This window comes from Lathyrus oleraceus, chromosome 4 (genome assembly GCF_024323335.1).
Source record: "Lathyrus oleraceus cultivar Zhongwan6 chromosome 4, CAAS_Psat_ZW6_1.0, whole genome shotgun sequence".
NCBI lineage: Eukaryota > Viridiplantae > Streptophyta > Magnoliopsida > Fabales > Fabaceae > Lathyrus > Lathyrus oleraceus.
The window spans coordinates 478,288,285-478,314,164 of record NC_066582.1 but is presented as its reverse complement, the minus strand read 5'-3'; the positions used below and the strand labels follow the sequence as shown (position 1 = coordinate 478,314,164).

At 40.7% G+C, this 25,880-nt stretch overlaps 1 protein-coding gene and 1 non-coding gene across 2 annotated transcripts; both read left to right on the top strand.

The window, feature by feature from the left end:
* The first annotated feature begins 10,018 nt into the window (after window positions 1-10,018).
* Window positions 10,019-25,550, top strand: LOC127138054 (suppressor protein SRP40-like). The gene is made up of 4 exons (XM_051064459.1): window positions 10,019-10,138; window positions 24,667-24,738; window positions 24,825-25,253; window positions 25,326-25,550. Exons 1-4 carry the CDS (start codon window positions 10,019-10,021, stop codon window positions 25,548-25,550), a joined length of 846 nt encoding a protein of 281 aa, XP_050920416.1.
* Window positions 21,746-21,852, top strand: LOC127077925 (small nucleolar RNA R71). The gene has a single exon (XR_007787685.1). It is a non-coding gene; the product is annotated as a small nucleolar RNA R71 (small nucleolar RNA).
* Window positions 25,551-25,880: the final 330 nt, after the last annotated feature.

Here is a 25,880-nt window from a genome sequence, read left to right as displayed (position 1 = left end):
CAGCACATTGTTCAGTTTTGGCACTCCAGAACAGTCCAGTTTGCCCACACCTCTTATTTTTCCTTTGGCACCATCACCAAAAGTCACATAGCTGGTAGTGTGAGGTTGAATATCTACCAGTAGATTTTCCATACCAGTCATATGTCTTGAGCATCCACTGTCAAAGTACCAGTCTTCTCTGGAAGAAGCCCTTAGGGCAGTGTGTGCTATCCTAGCATACCATTGTTGCTTCTTAATGGGAACACATCGCTTATGTGTTTTATGCTTAGGTCTGACATGTGAGGCTCTGTTAGGGAAACCATGAATCCAGTAGCAGAAGGCTTTTATATGTCCAAGCCTACCACAGTGGTGACACCTCCAATCCTGGTATTTCCTCTTCTGATGATCATTCATCCTAGATCCTCGATGTTGAGACATTGGCTTTGACTTCTGCTTGTACTTATGAACTTTAGCCTTTGGGCGTTTGTGTTCGGTTGAGGATCTTTTCCCAAATCCTAGGCCAGATTTGGTTCCAGATTGCTGTCCCACCTTGAGAATCTCTTCCAAGGTGTCAGTTCCCTTATTCATCATTCTGATGGATTTAGTCATCTGGTTCAGCTTGGAGGTCAGCAGGGCTATTTCACCATTTAGACCCTCTATGACAAACAGTTGCTTTTGTCTCTCATCTTCCAGTTCCTTGATGAGTTTCTTCTGCTTTTCTCCTTGTGCACGCACCTCTGCACTGGTGGAACACATCTTCTTATAGGCTGCAGCAAGTTCATCAAACGACAGTTCATCTGCACTTGAGTCATCATCAGAGGCACAAATACTGGTTAGTGCAGTGACATGTTTGGCAGATTCTCCTTCAGATTCACTTTCAGAATCTCCTTCAGACCATGTGATAGCTAGCCCCTTATTTTGCAATTTGAGGTAAGTAGGGCATTCAGCTCTGACGTGTCCATACCCTTCACAACCATGACACTGGATCCCCTTGCCATGGTTGAACTTCTCATCAGAAGTTGATCTTTTCTTAATGTCAGACGTGATGTTCTTGACATTAGGTCTACCTCTTTGATCAATCTTCTTCACGAACTTGTTGAACTGCCTCCCAAGCATGGCTAAGGCTTCTGATATACTTTCATCACCTCCAGTATATCCTGCTTCTGACTCCTCTTCAGCATTAGATACAAAAGCTATGCTCTTGTTCTTTTTCTCAGCATACTCACCTAAGCCCATTTCAAAGGTTTGGAGAGAACCAATGAGCTCATCCACCTTCATGTTGCAGATGTCCTGCGCCTCCTCTATGGCTGTGACCTTCATAGCAAATCTCTTAGGCAAGGACCTGAGAATTTTCTTACAAGTTTCTCTTCAGCCATTTTCTCACCTAGTCCACCAGAGGTGTTTGCAATTTCAAGAATATTCATGTGAAAGTCATGAATAGTCTCATCCTCTTTCATCCTCAGATTTTCAAACTTGGTGGTCAGCATCTGAAGTTTGGACATCTTCACCTTGGAAGTACCTTCATGAGTTACCTTGAGGGTATCCCAAACTTCCTTAGCTAGTTCACAGTGGTGTACCAGCGTGAAGATGTTCTTGCTGATTCCATTGAACAATGCATTCAAGGCCTTGGAATTTCCAAGAGCTAACGCCTCTTGCTCCTTGTCCCACTCTTCTTCAGGAATCTGCACACTGACTCCATCTTCACCTGTCCTCATTGGATGTTCCCATCCTTTGTTGACAGCTCTCCAGACTTTGCTGTCTAGAGACCTTAAGAAGGCTATCATACGAGGCTTCCAGTCATCATAATTAGATCCATCCAACATGGGTGGTCTGTTTGAGTGTCCTAAATCCTTGTCCATGGTACTAGAAAGTAACTTCCCTAGATCTCACCCAGAAATTCACAGGCAGGGTGCCTGCTCTGATGCCAATTGAAATTCTAGTTATCAGACTTTGGATGTCACACTGGTTGTTATGACATCCAATTCTGCACAGACAGGGATTATGCAGAACTTAACAGTAAGTGCAGTAAATAACACAAGTAATTGTTCACCCAGTTCAGTCCAACATGACCTACATCTGGGGGCTACCAAGCCAGGGAGGAAATCCACTATTAGTAGTATCAATTCAAAGCTAAACTCACCCGTTTACAACTTATCACTTAATCCCTACCCAATGCAATTTCAATCTTAACCTAAGATCAGAGTTCCTACTCACTCCCCCTCAATCACCTCAGTGATATTAAAGACACTTTGAAGCCACACTTCAAAAACAACTCTTGATTATGCTTCACAGCTTAAATCAAGATACACAGCACTCACGCTTAAAAGCTTTGAGTGACACAACACTTACAACTCAATGAACACCCTATGCCAAAGCTATCATCTACTTGATAATGGCTTGGCTTACAAGATACGTCTAATACTAGACTCACAAAAATACAGTAGTGAAGTATGATGGACACACAAAATCTTCACGCCTCAAAATCCCCAAAGTTGAATGAAGGAACGCCTTCCTTTTTATATTGCAGCACCTGGGCTTTTGCACCTGTATTCTCCTGAATTTTAGGTCACACGAGTTCCCACAAATTCAACATTTAGGTTGCTAACAAATAGGCTATTTGTTAGGTTCATTGAATGTAGCTTGGTTGTTGATTTCCTGGATTTTCTCTCAGCTGTTGAATCCCTAAAGAATAGCCTGAGAAAAAGCTGAAACAGAAAACTGAACAACCTACAATATAGCATATGCTGTCAGGCATGAATGTCACGACATTCAGCTTGACATCAAGGTCCATATGCTGAGTCTGTTTTTCCAGAAAACAGACTGTACAATTTTGCTGACCTGTACATGATCAAAATGACCATACTACAGTAACAACTTACATTAATAAATGTCAAAGTGTCCAACTTAACATTTACACATTTGGCCTTAAGTTAGTTCTGTTATTCTCTTGAAGAACAAACTAAGTTACATGCTGAAGTATAACAGAACACCACTCTGTCTAATCTTCAGCAGCTGCTTTCAATGATGAATGTCATAACATCCAGTTTGACATTCAGTCAGTAGGCCTTATGCCAGGTCTGGTCTTTCCTTGATAACCAGACTGGAAATAAATACTAAGTTCTAACAGAACACCTGCTGTTCTATTCCTTAGTATCTGTTGACAGGTATGAATGTCACAGCATCCAGTTTGACATTCAATAAATCCTGTGTTAGCTAGTCCTGCAGTGACTACAATGTAGTCACACATACATGTTATGACATCAGTCAAGACATTAGTGTTTTACCATATAATGCAGCCAATTAACCACCTACACAGATCCATGCTTATGTCTTGACCCATCGAAGTATAGTTTCCATGGTGCTAAATCTACGTAATTCTGCGCCATTTCGACCATTGAATGGTCGATAAGAAAGTCTGCTACTACCTGCCTTTTCATCGCTTTCAAGGGTACGTATGTCAGGGAGTATTCTGTTAACGCTAAAGCCCATTTTCCAATTCGACTATGCAAAATTGGTTTAGATAACATGTGTTTAATAATATCAAAATGGGAAGATACGTACACATCAACAGACTTGATATATTGCTTTAATTCCGTACAAGAGAAATACAAGCATAGACATAGTTTTTCTATATCACTATACCTAGTTTCAGGATCATTAAGCATTCGACTAAGGTAATACACAGGTCTTTCGACGCATTTTTCATCCTCTTGGACTAACATACTTCCTATAGTCGATTCTGAGGCTGCAATATACAGACTCATTGGCCTATGCCTAACATGAGGGGCCAATACTGGAGGCCTAGTCAAATACTCTTTGATTTTGTCGAAAGCCTCTTGGTGTGCCTCTTGCCATTTGAAATTTTCATTCTTCAGTCGAAGTAGTGGGGAGAACGCTTTTGTTTTTCCACTTAGATTTGATATGAATCTTCTAAGAAAATTTATTTTTCCCAAAAAAGATTGCAGCTCCTTTTTGGTCGACGGGGGCTTGACGTCCATAATGGCTTTTGTTTTGCTTTGGTTTACTTCAATACCCTTTTTATGCACCACAAAACCAAGGAAGTCGCCTGCCTGCACACAAAAAGCGCATTTTAATGGATTCATTTTTAATCCACATTTCCTCATCCTCAGAAAGGCTTTTCGAAGATGTTCGACGTGAGTATGTTGACCATTGGATTTTATCACAATGTCATCAATGTAGACTTGCATGAAATCTTCAATGAAATCATGGAACATTGAGTTCATTACCCTCTGCTATATTGCTCTGGCATTTTTCAGACCGAATGGCATGACAACCCACTCATATGTCCCTAAGGCTCCTGGACATCGAAACGCCGTCTTCGGCACGTCTTCTTCTGCAATAAAAATATGGTTATATCCAGCATAACCACCTAACATGCTTAAATATTCAAAACCAGCGGCCAAATCGACCAGCATCTCAGCCACGAGCATGGCATATTCATCTTTTGGGGTGGCAACATTTAGATCTCTAAAATCAATGCATACTCTTAAAGACCCATTTTTCTTTATGACTGGCACAATATTGGCCAACCATTCGACATACCTTGCAGTTTGAATAAACTTGCTTTTCAGGAGTCTTTCTACTTCTGTTTTTATCTTTGCCATGATCTCTGGGGCGAAACGCCTGGGCGTCTGCTTCACTGGCTTTCTTCTAGCTTTTATGGGCAGCTTTAACTCGACCAAATCTCTACTTAAACCAGGCATTTCATTATAATCCCAAGCAAAACAATCTCTAAATTCTTTAAGTATGGATATTACCTCAGACTTTAGTTCGTTGTCGATGTTGGCACTTATATATGTTAGCCTTTTCTCGCCATTCTCGCCAAGGTCGACTTCTTCTAAAGGGTCTTTTGGTCGGATTTTCTCTGGTGCCTTTGGGTCTTTCTCGAACCCTAAAGGTTCACTGTCGTAAATGCAGTCAAGACGCTGCATGTCGATGTTTCTTTTGGCCACAGTTGGTTTGTCTGGGGGTTTTGGCCCAATAGCCATATGCCCCCCTTTATTCAACACACAGGCTTCAACAGCCATGTTTTCTTCAGCCTCTAGAGCCGACTTTATTTTGTTCTCGGCAACGTATGCCGAAATCTTTCTTAGAGCTTCTAACTCAGACATCATCATTGACGTCCCTCCAGCCTGTCGGCCGAATACCTGTGTATGGTGGATCATCTAGGCGTTCCACATCCAAAATGAAGCCGTGAGTCTCATGTAGAGTTAGAGAGACGAAAGCTTCACTTAGATTAGCATATACATCCTCAGCCGGGAAGCAAGGAGAGATGTTGGCCAGCTTTCTTTCAAACTCCTTCTTGCCGACATTATTCACATCGGCCATAAAATATCCTTGGTCGGCCTCGATATTTTCAGCCACCCCATCCTCTGTCCAAATCACCAGCCTTTGGTGTGCTGAAGATGGTACAACTCCGACGCCATGTAGCCACTCTCTGCTAAGGAGCAAGTTGTAACTTGGCTTAGCGTCTATCACCATGAATAGTGTCGGTCTGGTCACTGAACCCACTGTGATATTCACCATAATCACTCCCATGGTGTTTTTCGTCTTTCCTCCATAGTCCGACAAGACCATGTTATTAGACCTGATGTCGGTATCATACTTGCCAATCTTCCTCAGAATATGGTGTGGCATGATGTTGACTGTGGCACCACAATCGACCAAAATTTTGTTGACAGTTATGCCTTCCACTTTTGCCCTGATCAGCAGTGGTTTCAAATGGTTTTTCATGTTCATCGTTGGTCTTTCAAACACTGCCTCTTGGCTTTCAGCCGAACCATCGTTCAGCACAAAATAGCATCTTGGTTGGTGCAAAGCCATTTCTTCAGCGTCAGCATTGTCCACCGACCCTTCGACTTCAGTCACACATTTGTATTCTTGTGGTAGGATTGACACCACGTTGACCAGGATGTCGAGGCTTGCTTCAGACTCTGAATTGAAATCATCAGTCACTTCATCAGAACATTTTTCAGCTGGTCGACGAACATACTCTCTTATCCGTTCCTTCGCCGCTGTGTCGACTTTCACAATAATTTTCTTCCCAGTATTCGCCTCGCTGGTCATACCTCTTGCAGCATCCCTTTCTGCTTGTTTACGCCTATGAAAACGTCTCCATTGAGTCCTCGACATGGGGTTCTTTCCCAAATAGTTTTCAGAGATATGAGTCATCTTTTCAGACTTAAATTCACACCTGTAGTTAACTACTAGACCTCCTTTAACATCAGCAACAACCCCTTGTGGGGTGTCTTGTCTTTCCTGAGGCTTGATCCAAGTACCCCTAGGAGCACTTGCCGAGAGCACGAAGCTTTTAGGCCTTGTTGGGTTATTTCCCACAACCCTTTTTGAGCCTCTTTCATTCTGGTAAACCCTGGTTGGCACATTCCTTCTGCTTTTACCCAATTGCAGCTTCTGGAAATTCTCTGCTGCTATCTTGTTGGTGACAGCACCACACCTTGGGCATATGCATACCTGTGAACCCTTGTTCTTGCAGCGATACAGAAAATCCACCAAGTCTTCATCAGCCATTGGGTAAACTTTAGCTATATCGACATCTGGGCTTTCCCCAGTTTGCTCCAGCATGTTGGCCTCATCATATTCGTTGATCTCGACCATGTTAATCTCAACTGGCTCCACGAACAGGGCTTCCTCCTGGTGAAGAGGATCAACGCCGATCTTCATTCTGCGGCCAGCAAATTTCAGCCTGCCTTCTTGAATCGCTTTCTAAACTAAATCCCTAAAAAGGTAACAATTAGAGGTGTTATGACCAAGATAGTTATGATATTTACAAAACCCTCTTTTCTGTCTTTGTTCCAACGGTGGTATTTTAGTACCAGGAGGTACCACCATCTGCCCATCTTTGACTAATAAGTCAAAAATTTCCTCACATTTTGACACGTCGAAAGTATAAGCTTTCGAAGGGAATTTTGGGTTGTTTTCGACAGAATTTTTTCCTTGCGCAGACAGCAATGATCAACACTCATAGGCGGACCCTGGCTTTAGTTCAGCCACGTCGATTTCTAATTCGGTTGATGAAGCATAATTGGCCTCACATATTGGGTCTGTCGCGTCGTATTCAACAAACGCTACCTTTTCTTTCTTAGACTTATTATGCCTAACTTTTTCTATCCTTAGTCGTTCTAGATGTCGTACTCTGTCAGCCAGTTGTGACATACTTTTCACAAAAGTTGGATCTATCTTCTTCCTAATGGAATAATCTAAACCTCCTGCGGCCATTTGAACTAGTTCATGTTCTTGCACTTGCTTAAATCACCTAGCTTTTAAGGACCTAAAACGATTCAAATAATCATCTATACTTTCAGCAAACCTCCTCTTAATACTAGACAATTCTGCCAAACTAATTTTGGAGTGTCCTTCGTAAAACTGTTCATGGAACTTCTTTTCTAATTTGGCCCATGAGTCGATTGAACTTGGGGCCAACGAAGTAAACCATGTGAAGGCAGCCTTGGTCAGAGAGGAGGGGAAGTTTTTTACTCTTAAACATTCATTACGAGCTAGATCCCCTGACTCTGTTAAGTATCTGGCGACGTGCTCTATTGTCGATTCACCAGACTCTCCCCCAAATTTAGTGTACTTAGGCACTTTCGTCCCCCTAGGCGCCTCGGCTTGGAGAATAAATTCAGCTAACGGGGAAGCGTATAATGGCATTTGTAATGTGGCACCCATACCATTTCTAGCCATAATCCTTTCGACAATAGTTGTCAAATTATTTTCCACCGCCAAGTCTTCTTGTCGATGTTGGTCGACGATTTGATCAGCATCCTGGTGTCGGTTAACCATTACCATCTGGTTACGTCCCGCAACTCCTGATTCAACGCCTTGATGTTGAAGGGGTCTAATGATTTGTCCTTCGTGGATTGTCTCCTCCTCTGCTGCCCCTATCTCTATCTGCACAAGAACAGTCGGTCTAATCGTTGACGTCATCTGTCGGGCCGGTGCCCCCAGAAAATTGCATAAGCGTGTCAATTGGTTCGCCACCTGTCTGTTTGTTTCAGCAGATTCTTGTAGTAGTGGATTGAAGACTGTGCCCATCTGGTTGGTCAACATGTTAACCAATTCATGGTTACTATCGTCCATTTGCTGTCTCAACACCGCTACTGAAGTGTTCGACAGCGACATGGTTCTGTTCTGAGTAGTGTTCCTTATGTTGCCCCCTTGTGTTGATCCTTGCAAGGGAGGATTTGTATCTGAAAACAGTGTTGCACTGGATGTCGACTGATATCCTGGCATTAAGGAATACGGCATTCCATAAAGCGGATATGAGGTGCCAAAGCGAGGCACATAAGGTGAACGTCGTTATCGTTGATCCTGAACCCCCCGGTGGAGGCTGAGGAATTGATGTTCCAACCGCACCCGTAGTCGACATGGTTAGGGCTGCACTTGTCATCGACGGCAAAGTGGCAACCTGCGAGACTACTGTTTCCGTATTGGATAAAGTTCCTCGTGGAACTTCATCAGTGTTAGTTTCTGACATTTTCACACTACTTCGTGACTTACTATATAGCTTGCCACTTCTAAGTTTCAGGCAATTTCTCAACTGCTCTAGCACCGTCCCACTGGGCGTGCCATTTTGTTTACTGTGTAAATTGGTAAACAACCGCTGGTCCTCCCTAGGCTTTAAAACGAAGGGTTACTTGCAGGATCGACCAGTTGATCCTAGGACATGTGCTAGTGCAAGTGAGACTTGTCCAAACTTCGACGGAATGACTTTGTGAGGAACGGCTCCTAACAAAGTGTCGAACAAGCGTAGGGTTTTTCCACACGAACGGTTTTAGACAATGTTATCGCCTATAGGTGACTCGTGACCGACAATGCTATAACATTCAAAATATGTATACGACGAACACGCTTTTGGTGAACTCTATTATCGTAATAGAATCAGTGTCGACAGTGTAAACGACAACGTAAAATGATAACTCAAAAGTAAAAGAAATTAAGATAAAATGTTCAACGGGAACAATTGAAAAGTAGGGAAGTTGCATTGAAATAAATGCGGTGATTCACGTACATGACACTCTCAGAAAAAACTCTTGGTTCCTCGCGTTGGGAATGGGATGTTTTCTTACAAGTGATTTCGTAGTACAAAGTGAACACCTCGAGCTCCTTGTGGGACACTTCTGTTTATACTAAACTAGAGGAAACTACTCATAAGCTAAACTCCTAGAAACTAGCAGATGTTATGTCACACGATCTGCATAACCGCCGCACCCATGTCTTGCTAACTGCTCCACATTATGGCGCTCTTATTCCTTTTGGAACTGCTATTTATTTTGAATTTCAAATTTCTCCCGCCCAGACGTTAGGGCGAAGCTGTCTTTTGTACATTTGACTATAATTCTTTAAGTCCCAAACCTTGCGTCGGTCGACAAAATGGCCTGTTGACGAGGCCAACTTTCCCCGTCGGCTTCGTCCTTTGGTTTTTTTTTCTTCTTGCTTGCTTCCAATATCTCTTTATCTTTTGGTAGGGCATGACCCCCACATTCACAGGACTCTTTCATTAATTATGCTCTCAGCCTGCCTTAGAAATATTTTGTGGTAACAAAATGCCCCCCAGAGTTGCCATTTTTGACTGTCGATGTTGATGAGATGATGGCATCTCTGAAACTGTCGATTTACCCCTTACTATTTCCGCTTCTACTTAGTGGGCCCTCTGTTTACCCCACGTGGGTGACGTCATACAATCATGACGAACATTTCTTTTTCTCATCGAGCTGCACAAAATCAAATCTACGTCATTTCACGTCTTCATGACTGAACGTGTTTTCCTTTTCGCTTGCCCTTTCCCCTTCACGTGTCTGTAGGCGTGGGAACATGGGTATACGTGTCGGCCATGGAAGTTTAACCGCTCCCTCTTCTTTGCTCAGGGTTTAAGGGCTATAAAACCCTCATTCTTTCTTCTTCTTCTCTTTTTTGCTCTCTTGATTCAACATTCACTTGTCTTCTGCCTTTTTTGTGAAAATTCTTCCACTCCACAACGAAGAAACCTTCTGTTCTTTCCATGGCCAACTCTAACAAACCTTCTGCTGCTGAACTCACGCGCCCCATCAACATTGATGGCAGGGAGTATGTCCCCGAGCCTCCATTAGTAGAAGAAAAGGAGAAGATCTGGCGTTCTCAGGTATTGATTCCTCTCTCTCTGGCTAATGAACCCTTAGCGTTCCTAGGTCTTCTCCCAGAAAATCGACACCCAGAGGTTACCAAAAACGACTCTTCCCTTTTTCCCGCCAGTCACATTTCTGAACCTGTGATTTCCACTCAACAACCTTTCTCCCTTCGATACTTCGATAGGAATTTCAGGACCGCTCCTCCCAAGAATTGTCCTAAGTTTTGTGGTTGGATGGACCGGTTGGAAACGGAGAAAATCGACCACTGGAAAAGGACAGACATCTATACCCTTTTACAGATTGCCCGTTGTGGCCCTCCCCAGTCTTGTGGCATGGGAGAGTTCGACCAACTCTTTCCATACTAGGTGTGGCATGATCATGCCGACACTTCTAGACATTGCTGCCATCACTGGCTTGAGACCGACTGGCGAAGTCTTCAATTGCGAAGCTGTAGCGCCAGTTTCCTTGAGGTGCGACGTTGGTGACTGATCGCGACTTTATGAGTCTATCGGGGTACTAACTACAAGTGCACAGTCTAATCGCGTAGTTTTAAAAGATATCGATCCCACAGGGACTTAATGAATCGATATACCGTTTTTCTAGGGTTACTGCGTAAAGCTAAGGCGGATGATACTTTGATGATTAGGGGGAAAAGTAAAACTAAATTTGGATCTAGATTAAATATCAAATAACACGGATATCGGTATGTAGTTCGTCGTAATTAGGGGATCAAATCTTCGTTGGTCTATTTCTTAATTTTAAAATAAGTCTTTTCAGTAGACACTATTAATTAAAAGTCTTCTCCTCAAACTCTCGCTCTGTTGAATTAGACTATGATTTTATATTTTAACGTACGCTCTCACTATTTCGTCAAATCTAAAATCACTTTTTGAAAATAATAGAGTCTATAGAAACTCTTTTTGAGAAAATACTAACCGTTTAAACACCCTCGTCTCAAACTCTCGCTCTGTTGACTTAGATTATATGATTAAACTTAAATGCTTAACTCTCGTCCTCACATTTAACTTGTAAAAATAATTTTTGAAAATGATTAGAATTTAATTAACCTTAAAAATTGCTTTCGCCCTACTCTAAAGTTAATGTTCAATTTACACTGTCCAGTTAAAAGCTCAAACCGTCGTTCTATTGATTTTAACTTCTTTATGTCTTTTACTCTCGTACAAAAACCTTGGTATTAACTCTGTAAATTGAGACCAGAAAAAGAGTGACTATATTTTGAAATAAATTTAAACCAACTCAGTTTTTGATTCCTTTATTCCGCTTACTTTACATACCGATATCTAAATTAATTAGCCGAACATGCTAAACACGCATAAACAATAATCATGCATAAATACGGCCATATCAAACAAACAATATATATAAACAGCGGAACACATCATATGTAAATTAAAACTATAAATCAATTAATTAATGAAAGAATTCTGTATTTTATCTCCTACGCTTCGGTGCTCGAACACTCCACCACAAGTCGGTTGGATTTGTTCTTCACAATTCTCGATCAGATAGGAAAGTAAAAACAAGGAAATAAAATACTATGATCTAACGTAAGGTTAGATCCAGTAAAAATTACACAATAGTTTCCGGTGTAGAAAATATCGTGAGAAAATAAACTGAATGCTTCGGAAATTAACTAGAAAAGAAAAAGAAAATAAATTGCTTTGAAGTTTAGAGTGCTGGAAAATATTGCTGTAAAAATTGCACGGAGAAGCCAGCTTCAATTGGATCTTTTGAGGTCTATTTATATTCACCTCCAAAATAACCGTTTCCTTGAATTGGTCTTCCCTGTGGTTCAAAGCGTGCATGAGAAAATTTAGGGGAGAACGTTCCTTCTGTTACGCACGTCAAGCCTAAAATATAGGATGAAATGTGTGACGTCCGTCACGCTATGTGTTACGGTCGTAACACTAGGTTTTGTGGCGTGACGCTCGTCACATGCTTGTGGCGGTCGTCACAACCATTTTCTTTGTTCCAAACGTGGGCTGGGCTTTGGTGCTTCAGCTTGCTGCTTTTCCTAGAAAATCCTCTTTTTGCACCCCTCCTCTTTCTTTTTCACACGTGCTTTAAATAATGATACCTGAAATAAATAATAAGAAAATACCGAGTAATATCGAATAATATAAAATAAATTGAATCAAATAACGATATAATTTAATTAAATCAATTCTAAAAAATGTGATATAGTTTCATGTTATCAAACTCCCCCACACTTAGACTTTTGCTTGTCCTCAAGCAAGATACAATGTAGAAATTGATTTAAAATATTAGCCAGATGAAATTTCCAAACACACATCAATTTGTAATAGGTTGCAAGTAAATCTCGTTTATAAATAACCTGAGTTTAATCTTAACATCAAAAACTACCGTCACAACACCAGATAACCCCATCTTATGCAACCCAGTTCGAGTCATGCTATTATAGCTCAACCTAGTTCTTTTACTCTTATTTCACCCGTTTTCATTCTAGCGAAATCACATTAAGCCCTTTATCTTTTCGCGCACATAGTGGAGTAACCGGTTAGCGATTCTGATCCCCTTTTAGTTAGAAGTTCTGGTACATAAGTTGGATAACTTCTTTATTTAGTCTATTGCAAATTGCGGGGGATCGGATCGTAGTCCGCCCTACCAAGTTCAGCACCAGAAACCGCTGAACCAACTCACAATGGATCGTTCATATTATGTTTTTGTAGGGTCCGCAACCTTTGGATTAAATGATCGGGTAAAGATCACCTAACTTAATTAGTGCATTTCCTGATTTTTAATATGTTGTTTTGGGAATCATTCACTTGTATTCATCGGCCCTCCACGTAGTTTGCTATTAAGATGGTGCCGACTTCTCGTATAAACTACTCGAGGTTACTATAGAACTAAAAGTTCAAGGAATTGGTATAATAGGTACTTAGCCTGATCTAACATGCTGAGGTTTTTAGAGTGTTGGGGCGGTAATAATTTTGTCTTAATTTCACTCAAGTTTTATAAAATAGGCAACCTTTATACTTATTGAGTGTGTTAAATTTTGTTATGGCTCAAGAAAATTGAGGGGAATAGATAATAAAAATTTTCACACTAGGGACTTGACTTAAAATAATTTTTTTTTTATTAATGAAAGGGAAATAACATACTTGAAAGGGAAATAAACATAACTGAAACAAAGTTTCCCCCTAAACTTAAATGAAACATTGTCCCCAATGTTTCAAGAAAAGCGAAAAGAAAGGAAAAATAAATAAAAATGGTACTCAAACTCAATTCTGCCTGCGTCCTCTTGTTCTCGGACCTGGTGATCGTTCACGTACTGCCAAGTCATCAAACCTGTTAAGCAAGTCAGTGAACCTCTGGTCGGTTAATGCATTCCTCTCTTGTTGTTGGTGTTGTATCTGGCACATCAGTTGCATTACTTCGTTATTCTGCGCATGCATGGCATCAAGCCGTTGGGCTTGATGTTCAATAGCATCCATGATGTCATCATTTGTTGCAGGCCTTCTTCTTCAACGACGTCGGGAGGATGGACCAGCCACATTATCGGAAGGATTATGTGGGACCGAATGTTGTTCAGGACCTTGATCACCTTGCTCCATTTCATCAAACTCGTCTGGGGGCGGGTTTGCTTGTGTAGGCACGGTAGGTTCGGGAGCATTCAAATCGTAGATGAATCTGTTGGGGTTAGTTACATCGGTGAGCGCAATGTTGGGCATAACGACGCTTGGGACTTCGTGGTTATTCACCATAAGATAATACTTCCCGCCTACCCTATTTTTGATTAAGCGGCTGGAGCGACAATAGCTGATATCCATAAACAGGGGTGGCAAAGATTGCAAATTCTGAAGTCGGTCCCCTAGATTTAAACCGAGTGCGATGGTGGTTATTAATCCTCCAATCACAAAAGGTTGACTGCCTCGAGCACAAAGGGTACGGATATGGTGAAGTAAGAAAGAGGCGGCGTTTACCTTTGTATCGGCTGAAAAGATGCAGTGTAGGAAGAATAATTCTTTTGCGTTGACTTTGCTGTTGTTGGCTCTTCCAAAGATGGTGTTTTGCAAAATACGGATAAAATACCGGATAGTGGGGTTGTGTATGTGTGAAGCAAGTAATGCATCCCAATTGGTGGTTTCCACACCGGATATTTTTTCAAAAAGGTCGAATGCGTTCGTGTTCCATTCTGAGTTTGGAGGGATTCTTGGGTGGACGTCGTCTCCTACAGGGAAATGTAGCATGGCACTCAACTGGTCCTGAGATAGTGAGTACTCAGTGTTGAACATACGGAATTTTGCGACACCGGTTAAGTACTCGTCCTCACCGGTTGGAGTGGAGTAAGAATAAGAGCTTAAAAACTCCAAGGTGAGTGATGGGTATGTTGGGTGATTTTGTGTGCACAGAAAAGTTAAATCGGATAGCCTAAGCAGCCATTGCACACCTTGAAGTAATCCTAATTCTTATAAGCAATTTAAATCTGGGTACCTGGTAGATATGACACCGCGTTGCTGGAACCGAACGAACTGCTCCCGTTGATAGTTACTATCTTCAGATCGGAAAATAATATTTCCGAATTGCACTTCTTGATGTTGGTTCTCCGCCATATTGATCGGTAGGTAGAAAAAAGGAGAAAGGAAAAGAGGAGGAAATGTTTTTGTATAGAATGGTTTGTTGGATTGATGTGGTGTAGGAAGAAATGTATTGTAGGTATTTATAGGAAGAGTTTTGAAATTAGGAAGAGGAGTGGGTGAGAAAAAATTAATGTGGATGAAGGTGAGTGGAATGGAGTAAAGAGGTGAGTTGAATGGGGATACAAATGAATTAAAATGGGGAGTAACGGTCATGACCATAACGGTCAACAACATTTACGAGGAAACAAGTTGTCACGCTCGTGACAGCATGCGTTACGGGCGTCATGGGGTGCGTGGCGACCGTGACAGCATGTGTGATGCTCGTCACACTTCTGAGCATGCAACGGTCACAACGTTCATGACAGCATGTGTGGGTGCTTTATTAAATTTTTTATTATTATTATATTTTTTTTATTTTAGTTTTTGTTTATTATATTTGCTATTGTTTTCTTTTTGAATTGCCATGAATGCTACTTTACTACACCATAGTGTATATATATATTTTTTTTCTAATAAGCCATGTAAGTAGTAGCATACAATATATATCATCATTGAGAATTTTAGACAGTGCATAAATCACAATAAAATTTAATTTAACCAATAATGCCAATAGCTTCATAAAAATAAACATAATATAATATTTGACTGAAAAAATAAAACATGCGAAAAATAAATCCTAAGATTAAAAATATTGTCAAACGAAACTATAAATTTCCTAAGACTAAAACTAGCTAACTCCAATTCTTCTAGCCACTTGTAGAATCTCTCGTCGGAGGAGCAAAGGAATTGACACGGTGTAGCAACTCGTGAAATTGATTTGTCATTCGACTCATGTATTCCATGAATTCATGTCCCATCTTAGTTAACTCTTCTCTAATGGCATCTTGTTCTGACATCAAGGCTTGAATAGCGGTATTATAATTAGTTCCGGGCATATGATGTCTAAGATCAGGTATTGCCGATTCTGCGGACGGGATAGGATGAGGTGGAGAGGCAGCATCATGGTAACCAGATGGTGTCTGCGGATCAGACTCAGCATAAGGAATCTGGTTGTCAAGAATCTCATAATCTTGGATGGTTTCAACAGATCTAACAGGAGAAGGCATTCCATCTAGGTTGTAGAGCCAATTATTTCGGTTATGGACACTAGTCATCGGGCTAGGCATGGTGAATAGGTAAAAAGCTTGGTTGTTAATTAATAGTTCAAACTCTTAAGGTCCAAGGTTTCCTATAAACATAGTGTTGAAAAGGAAAAGTATATTCATAGGCTGAATACCACAAAAAGGGTTCAAATCAAGCATGGGTTGGCGCAATCCAATAGCGTTAGCAATCATAGTTATCAATCCTCCTATTTGAGTCGGTGCACGGTCATCTTGAATAAGGAGGTCAAAACTCGCCAACATATAAGTGGCACCATTCACTGGACGGTTCTGGGAAGCACAAAATATTATGAAAAGTTCATCACGTGATACCGTGGTAATGTTTGATCTTTTCCCAAAAAGAGTGTGTGCTAGGATCTTGTGGAAATAACGAAAAGCTGGGTTATGTATGTTTCCAGAAAGAAACTCATGTTCCTCAAGGTCGTCATTTCCCGTCAAACTTCCCCAAAAATGCTCAAGCTCTCGATATTCAAAGAGGTCTTCTTGGCTCATGGTGAATGTGTCAAATAAAGTAGGGAACCCTAAGAGGTTAGTAAATTCTCTAATGTTATACTGATACTCCATATTGAACATCCTGAATTGAATGAAACCTCAGTTTATTCCTTTTCCATGGTTCGGTAAATAAATCAGGGAGCTAAGGAATTCTAGAGTTAGCCTCCGGTAAGTAACAAATTGTCTCCGAATAGGAGTGGTTTCCCACCCTATTTGACTCAGCAGATATAGGACACTATCTCTTATCCCAAGAACGGTCATTGCACAATCATCAGCATAAAAATTTGGGTGCATCTCTCTCTCAGCAAGTTCTTCAAATTTTTGTCTCTGAGCTCTCCCTCGGAATTTGATACCCATGCGATCGATATGTCCCATCAGGTTAGTGTTAACTAAAGAAAAGAAAAACAAGAATTTAGTCAAGATTTGGCCAGATGCCGAAAGAAGAGAAGAAGAAAAATTTAATAAAATAAAGAAAATGAAGAATGAAAACTGAATAAAATCAAAAAGAATAATCAAAGAAAAATAAAAATTTGTGGGTTGTCTCCCACGAAGCGCTTTGTTTAATGTCGCAAGTTCGACATAAAAATATTAAATGTTAATCTATTAATTTTGGAGACAATACGTCTAAGTGCAGGACTTGCGAGTCTTCATTGTTTTCAGTATAATGATAATGTTTTAGACGCTGCCCGTTTACGATAAATGATTCAATCGATTTTCCTTTAATTTCTACAGCCCCACTAGAAAAGACATTAGTGACTTGGAAAGGGCCAGACCACCTAGAGCGTAGTTTTCCTGGGAATAACTTAAGCCTAGAGTTAAACAATAGGACTACATCGCCTTGTTTGAAAGTTTTCCTTGATATTGGTTTATCATGCCATTTTTTCGTTCTTTCCTTGTAGATTCTGGCATTTTCGTATGCATCTTGTCTAAGTTCCTCTAATTCGTTTATATCTAGAATTCGCTTTTCACCGGCGGCCTTATAGTTTAAATTTAAATTTTTAATAGCCCAATAGGCCTTATGTTCTAACTCCACTGGGAGGTGACACGATTTACCATAAATAAGCTTAAATGGGGTTGTTCCTATGGGAGTTTTGTAAGCGGTTCGATATGCCCATAAAGCTTCGGGTAATTTTGATGACCAGTCTTTCCTCGATGTAGCAACTGTTTTTTCCAATATCTGTTTAATTTCTCTGTTAGACACTTCCACTTGTCCACTAGTTTGAGGATGGTAAGGTGTTGCTACTCGATGTTTTACACCATACTTAAACAATAATTTTTCGAGTATCTTAGATATGAAATGAGATCCACCGTCACTGACGACTATTCTTGGGACACCAAATCTTGGAAAGATTATATTCTTAAAGAGTTTAATTACTACTCGTGTGTTGTTTACTGGAGAAGCTATAGCCTCAATCCATTTTGATACGTAGTCAACTGCTACGAGTATGTACTTGTTACCGAAAGAAGGTGGAAAAGGTCCCATGAAATCTATTCCCCATACATCGAAAATTTCTACTTCCAAAATGCCTTTTTGTGGCATTTCGTCACGTCTAGATATGTTTCCTGTGCGTTGACACCTATCGCATTTCTTGACAGCGGTATGTACATCCTTCCATATGTTTGGCCAATAAAGACCGGCTTGTAGGATTTTAGAGCAGGTCTTGGATGTACTTGCGTGTCCACCATAAGGAGCGGAGTGACAATGTTGGATTATACTTTCTACCTCTTCTTCAGGTACACAGCGACGGAAAATACCATCGGAGCCTCTTTTGAAAAGTAAAGGGTCGTCCCAGTAGTAATGTTTTATGTCATGGAAGAATCGTTTCTTTTGTTGGTAGGATAAGTCAAGTGGAACCACTCCGGCGGCTAAATAATTGACAAAATCAGCGTACCATGGTGTAACGCATACAGCCAAGGTGGTTTCCACCTGTTCGTCAGCTCTACTTTCTTCCAAAATAGCTATAAGTTTATCGTACGAGAAATCATCGTTGATCAATGTTCTTTCCGGTTCCAGGTTTTCGAGTCTAGAGAGGTGACCTGCTACTACGTTTTTAGTTCCTTTTTTATCTTTGATTTCCAAATCAAATTCTTGTAGCAACAAGATCCACCTTAGGAGTCTAGGTTTAACGTCCTTTTTTGTTAAGAGGTACTTAATGGCAGCGTGATCAGTGTAAACAATTATTTTAGCTCTGACCAAGTAGGAACGAAATTTATCTAATGCAAATACTACTGCTAAAAGTTCTTTCTCGGTCGTGGTGTAATTCATTTGCGCTTCATCTAGAGTTCTACTCGCATAATATATGACGTGAAGTTTTTTATCCTTTCGTTGTCCTAAAACAGCGCCTACGGCGTAGTCACTTGCGTCACACATTATTTCGAAAGGTTCATTCCAATCCGGGGTCTGCATTATGGGCGCGGAGATCAATGCTTATTTAAGTGTTTGAAATGCTTCTAAACATTTATTGTCGAAGATGAATTCAACATCTTTCATTAATAATCCGGGTAAAGGTTTAGTTATTTTAGAGAAATCTTTAATGAATCGTCGGTAAAAACCGGCATGTCCTAAGAAGCTTCGTATTTCTCTCACAGTTTTCGGAGGTTGAAGGTTTTCGATTACTTCTATTTTGGCTTTGTCTACTTCAATTCCTCTATTTGATATGATGTGTCCTAAAACAATTCCTTCTTGTACCATAAAGTGACATTTTTCCCAATTAAGTACTAAGTTTACTTTTACACATCGTTCTAGAACTCTTTCTAGGTTTTCAAGACATTCTTCGAAACTTTGCCCGCATACGGAAAAGTCATCCATAAAGACTTCCATGATGTTTTCGAGAAAATCGGCGAATATTGCCATCATGCACCTTTGGAAGGTTGCAGGAGCATTGCACAAGCCAAACGACATTCGTCGATAAGCGAAGGTACCAAAAGGACATGTGAATGTTGTCTTTTCTTGGTCATCGGGATGAATCGGTATTTGAAAGAAACCTGAGTAACCGTCCAGATAGCAGAAATGAGAATGCTTGGCTAGTCGTTCTAGCATCTGGTCTATGAATGGTAAAGGAAAATGATCTTTTCGGGTTGATTTGTTTAGCTTTCTGTAGTCAATGCACATTCTCCATCCCGATTCAATTCGTTTGGTTATAGTTTCTCCTTTTTCATTTTCGATCACTGTTATACCCTCTTTTTTTGGTACTACGTGTACAGGACTAACCCATTTGCTATCGGATATAGGATATATGATACATGCCTCTAATAATTTCGTTACTTCCTTCTTCACTACCTCACTCATGATCGGGTTTAGTCTCCTCTGATGTTCCCTAGAAGTTTTACAGTCTTCTTCTAGCATGATGCGGTGCATACAAATAGAAGGACTTATCCCTTTAAGATCGGTGATGTTGTATCCTAGTGCGGTTGGATATTTTCTTAAGATATGTAGGAGTTTTTCGGTTTCAAGTTTTCCTAGGGCTGCATTGACTATTACTGGTCGTTCAAGTTCTAGGTCTAGGAATTCATATCTCAGATTTTTGGGCAGTGTTTTCAGGTCGAGGGTTGGTTTCTTAAGGCATTGCGTAGGATCTGATGTTATTGCTAAACATTGGTTCAGTCTGTCTTCTACACGATAGTCGGACAAATCGTCATTTTCTAATTCTGTTTATTTTATGCATTCATCGATGATATCCATGAAGTAACATGTGTCTTCTATTGCATGCGCTTTCAAAAATTTGGAAAAAATGAACTCAATTTTCTCTTCTCCTACTTCGAACGCGAGTCGTCCTCGTTTTACGTCTATGATAGCACCGGCGGTTGCTAAGAAGGGTCTTCCCAATATAATGGGGGTAACTTCATCTTCTCTTATGTCCATAATTATGAAATTGATGGGGATGTAGAATTGACCTATGCGCACGGGAACGTTTTCAAGAATTCCTACGGGATATCTAACGGAACGATCTGCTAATTGCACAGACATTTTAGTTGGTCTTAATTCTCCCATTTCAAGTTTCTTGCATATGGACAAGGGCATAACACTGATACCGGCTCCTAAATCGCATAAGGCTTTGTCTATGACAAATTTTCCTATATGACAGGGTATAGAGAAACTACCAGGATCTTTAAGTTTAGGAGGCATATTCTTGATTATTGCGCTACACTCAGCAGTGAGTGTAACGGTTTCGCTATCTTCAAGTTTCCTTTTATTAGATAAATTTTCTTTTAAGAACTTAGCATATGAGGGCATCTGTGTAATAGCTTCTGTAAAAGGAATTGTAACGTTTAATTGTTTCAGTAGGTCAACAAATTTTTTAAATTGGCCCGCGTCTTTGGTTTTAATTAGCCTTTGAGGATAAGGGATAGGTGGTTTGTAAGGTGGTGGAGGTACATAAGGTTCTTTTTTTCTACGGTTTCCTTATTACACTCTTCCTTTTCCTTAGGTTTACTTTCTTCCTCAGTTGACTTTTTAGAGTTTTGGTTCTCAATCCTTGGGTCAGATGGTCCTTCTACCTCTGTTCCACTTCGTAATATAATTGCATGAGCGTGACCTTTCGGATTAGGTTGGGGCTGTCCAGGAAATGTACCAGTTGGGGCAGCAGTAGGCGCTTGTTGTTGAGCTACTTGCGAGATTTGTGTTTTCAGCATTTTGTTATGGGTAGCCAGGGCATCCACTTTACTTGCTAGTTGTTTAATCTGTTCGCTAGTGTGTACATTCTGGTTTAGGAATTCTTTATTGGTTTGTTGTTGAGAAGCTATGAAATTCTCCATCATGATTTCCAAGTTGGATTTCCTAGGAACGTTATTGTTAGGTGTAGATGGGGTCGGCTTTTGATATCCAGGAGGTATAGCTGGAGCTTGACTGGGAGCTTGACCTGGTGCGTATAAAGCGTTGTTACTTTTATATGAAAAATTAGGATGGTTCTTCCAGTTTGAGTTATAGGTATGCGAGTAAGGATTTCCTTGAGCATAGTTCACCTGCTCTGTTTGGATTCCTGTTAGGAGTTGACAATTTGTAGGCGTGTGACCTTGAATTCCACAGACTTCGCAATTTTGAGTTACTGCAACCACGGTGGCTGGAGGTGATACATTTAAACTTTCAATTTTCTGGGCAAGAGCATCCACTTTTGCATTAACATGATCAAGGCTACTTATCTCGTACATGCCACCTTTCGTTTGAGGTTTTTCTACCATTGTTCGGTCGCTTCCCCACTGATAGTGATTTTGGGCCATGCTCTCGATAAGTTGATAAGCGTCGGTGTAAGGTTTGTCCATAAGCGCGCCACCGGCGGCGGCGTCTATTGTTAACCTTGTGTTGTACAAGAGACCATTGTAGAAGGTGTGAATTACTAACCAGTCCTCTAAACCATGGTGTGGGCAAAGTCTCATCATGTCCTTGTATCTTTCCCATGCTTCGAAAAGAGACTCGTTATCTTTTTGCTTAAATCCATTTATCTGGGCTCTCAACATAGCTGTTTTGCTTGGGGGAAAATATCGGGCAAGAAAGACTTTCTTCAACTCATTCCATGTGGTGACTGAGTTGGAAGGAAGAGACTGAAGCCATCTTCTAGCTTTATCTCTTAACGAGAAAGGAAAGAGACGAAGTCGAATTGCCTCTGAAGTGACACCATTAGCTTTAACAGTGTCAGCGTATTGGACAAATACGGATAAATGAAGGTTTGGATCCTCGGTAGGATTTCCAGAAAATTGATTCTGTTGCACTGCCTGCAACAACGAAGGTTTAAGTTCGAAGTTGTTCGCTTCGATTGCGGGTGAAGCAATACTCGAATGCGGCTCATCCTGCGATGGAGCAGCGTAATCTCGAAGAGCACGAGTTGGTTCGGCCATCGCTGGTATCGTCGAAGGAAGGAGATTTTTGAGATCAGGAATTTCGATTGGAGGAAGATTGTTTCTAACATGATACTCCCGAATTCGTCGTAATAATCGGAGATATCGTTCAACGTCGTTGATTCGTAAGTAGTACGGTTCGCCTTGTGAGCGAGTGTGTGGCATACAAATCAACGAAAAAGAAGGGAAAAAATAAAAATTGCCTTAGTCTCTACAGCGTAACAGAAGAGTTACGATATTGACTAAATAAAAGTCCCCGGCAACGGCGCCAAAAACTTGATCGCGACTTTATGAGTCTATTGGGGTACTAACTGCAAGTGCACAGTCTAATCGCGTAGTTTTAAAAGATATCGATCCCATTGGGACTTAATGAATCGATATACCGTTTTTCTAGGGTTACTGCGTAAAGCTAAGGCGGATGATACTTTGATGATTAGGGGGAAAAGTAAAACTAAATTTGGATCTAGATTAAATATCAAATAACACGGATATCGGTATGTAGTTCGTCGTAATTAGGGGATCAAATCTTCGTTGGTCTATTTCTTAATTTTAAAATAAGTCTTTTCAGTAGACACTATTAATTAAAAGTCTTCTCCTCAAACTCTCGCTCTGTTGAATTAGACTATGATTTTATATTTTAACGTATGCTCTCACTATTTCGTCAAATCTAAAATCACTTTTTGAAAATAATAGAGTCTATAGAAACTCTTTTTAAGAAAATACTAACCGTTTAAACACCCTCGTCTCAAACTCTCGCTCTGTTGACTTAGATTATATGATTAAACTTAAATGCTTAACTCTCGTCCTCACATTTAACTTTTAAAAATAATTTTTGAAAATGATTAGAATTTAATTAACCTTAAAAATTGCTTTCGCCCTGATTTAAAGTTAATGTTCAATTTACACTGTCCAGTTAAAAGCTCAAACCGTCATTCTATTGATTTTAACTTCTTTATGTCTTTTACTCTCGTACAAAAACCTTGGTATTAACTCTGTAAATTGAGACCAGAAAAAGAGTGACTATATTTTGAAATAAATTTAAACCAACTCAGTTTTGGATTCCTTTATTCCGCTTACTTTACATACCGATATCTAAATTAATTAGTCGGACATGCTAAACACGCATAAACAATAATCATGCATAAATACGGCCATATCAAACAAACAATATATATAAACAGCGGAACACAGCATATGTAAATTAAAACTATAAATCAATTAATTAATGAACCTGGAAAAAAAATATTAGAATTCTGTATTTTATCTCCTACGCTTTGGTGCTCGAACACTCCACCACAAGTCGGTTGGATTTGTTCTTCACAATTCTCGATCAGATAGGAAAGTAAAAACAAGGAAATAAAATACTATGATCTAACGTAAGGTTAGATCCAGTAAAAATTACACAATAGTTTCCGGTGTAGAAACTATCGTGAGAAAATAAACTGAATGCTTCGGAAATTAACTAGAAAAGAAAAAGGAAATAAATTGCTTGAAAGTTTAGAGTGCTGGAAAATATTGCTGTAAAAATTGCACGGAGAAGCCAGCTTCAATTGGATCTTTTGAGGTCTATTTATATTCACCTCCAAAATAACCGTTTCCTTGAATTGGTCTTCCCTGTGGTTCAAAGCGTGCATGAGAAAATTTAGGGGAGAACGTTCCTTCTGTTACGCACGTCAAGCCTAAAATATAGGATGAAATGTGTGACGTCCGTCACGCTATGTGTTACGGTCGTAACACTAGGTTTTGGGGCGTGACGCTCGTCACATGCTTGTGGCGGTCATCATAGCCATTTTCTTTGTTCCAAACGTGGGTTGGGCTTTGGTGCTTCAGCTTGCTGCTTTTCCTAGAAAATCCTTTTTTTGCACCCCTCTTCTTTCTTTTTCACACGTGCTTTAAATAATGATACCTGAAATAAATAATAAGAAAATACCGAGTAATATCGAATAATATAAAATAAATTGAATCAAATAACGATATAATTTAATTAAATCAAGTCTAAAAATGTGATATAGTTTCATGTTATTAGTGACTCTCGCAAACCAACATACAATAACTTTATTGATCATCATGCCACTTCTACAGGCCCCGTGACCGACGAGGAACATGTGGCTTTCTTGACCCTTTGCCTGTCCCGCTTTGTTTTCTGCTCAAGGTCTATGTAGGTAGCCAAACATTTTGCTCTCTTGGCAACCCAATTGCACCAAGAGCGTGACGTTGCCTTGGGCCAACTGATATTAGCCTCTCTCTACGAACTGGACTTCGTCGCTCACTTGCGTTTCTTGTATTTATTTGCAGCGCTCCCTCTAAATCCTGCAGGTTCTGCATCTGCTGACCAACCTACTCCTTCGACACAAAAGGGTCAGGTTCGACTCTGGCCGAATTACTATTTCCTTTGACCCTTACTTTTATCCTTAGCCATCTTTTATCTTCTTGCAGGCTGCTCCTGAGCAATCTTCCGACGACGATGGGCGCCCCATTTCTCAAGTCTTGAGGAAACCCAGTTCTTCTGTATGCCCCTCTCTGAAGCATTTCTATTCGCTTTTGTCTTCTAAAGGGGAACATTACGTGGTTGCTAATGTTTCACTTATGTGTAGGGTCAACCACGTTCGACAGAACCTACTATCTCTTCTGCCTCCAAAAAATCCAAAAAACACAAACGCTCTGCTCCCGCGGGCACTGAGGTATTTCTTGCTGGCTCGTCTGCTCTTTTGGCTAGACTATTTGCTTATAACCTCTATTCGTGTCTCCAGCACACCTCCCAACATGAATCCAAAAGCCACCATGGCGACAAAAGGAAGAAACATGACTCTCCTTCCAAGAGTGGCGAAAACAAAAAGAAGAGGCACCATACAATGCCTCCTTCAGAGGTTCCTGTCGAAGATGCCGACACTCCTGTGGTCGACACTTCCACCCTTGGTGCGGTCCCTGCTCCATCCGTGGGAGCTTCACCGGTGATTGGTCCCTCCCCCGCTACTGCCTTGGGGAACACAAATCAGGATGCAGTCTCCACTGCATCGACACAGGTATTTACCCATTTTCCTATTTATTCCTTTAGATTTTTGTTGCGCTTCTCTTACACATTTTTCTTTCTGCAGGCTGATGCTTCTACTGAGCCGACTCAACCTGTCGCTGACTATACTCCCGCGTCGCCGGTTTCTTCTCCAGCTCGCCCCTTTCAATCTGTCAACACCGCTGGTGAGTCCATTGAATTTCCTCTCCAGATTAGTGATAGTGACTCTGACTCGGTCACTAGTCCTGCGACGCATATGGACTCCAGTTCGACTAGTTCTGACTCGAGTCTCTCTTCAGCTTCCTTGTAGGATTCACGGGAGCTAGTTGGTATCGACACCAACAAACAACAATCCTTCCAGGCTACTCCTTTGTCGACTGCTTCTCCCCCTCCTCAAATTACTTCTCCGTCAGCAGCTTCTCCTTCGAACTTCCCGGGGCTAACGATTAAGCCTTCTGCTTCGGCGTCAAATTGCCACTTTGGATAATGAGTTGGAATCAATTGTTAAGGAGGAGTCCCGTTTTGTCGACGAAGTGCTCAAACCTGCTCAGGCCACTGTGGAACAAACTACCCATGACGCCTTAGCGGTCGGTGAAGAACTCATGGTCGTCGAAGGGAAGCTTGAAGAGCTTAAAGCCTA

Coding starts and splice junctions, on each gene's coding strand:
- LOC127138054 (XM_051064459.1), top strand. CDS start 10,019: ATGGCCAACTCTAACAAACCTTCTGCTGCTGAACTCACGCGCCCCATC. Junction 10,139..24,666: donor AGAAGATCTGGCGTTCTCAG/GTATTGATTCCT, acceptor ATCTTCTTGCAG/GCTGCTCCTGAGCAATCTTC. Junction 25,254..25,325: donor TCTCCACTGCATCGACACAG/GTATTTACCCAT, acceptor TTCTTTCTGCAG/GCTGATGCTTCTACTGAGCC.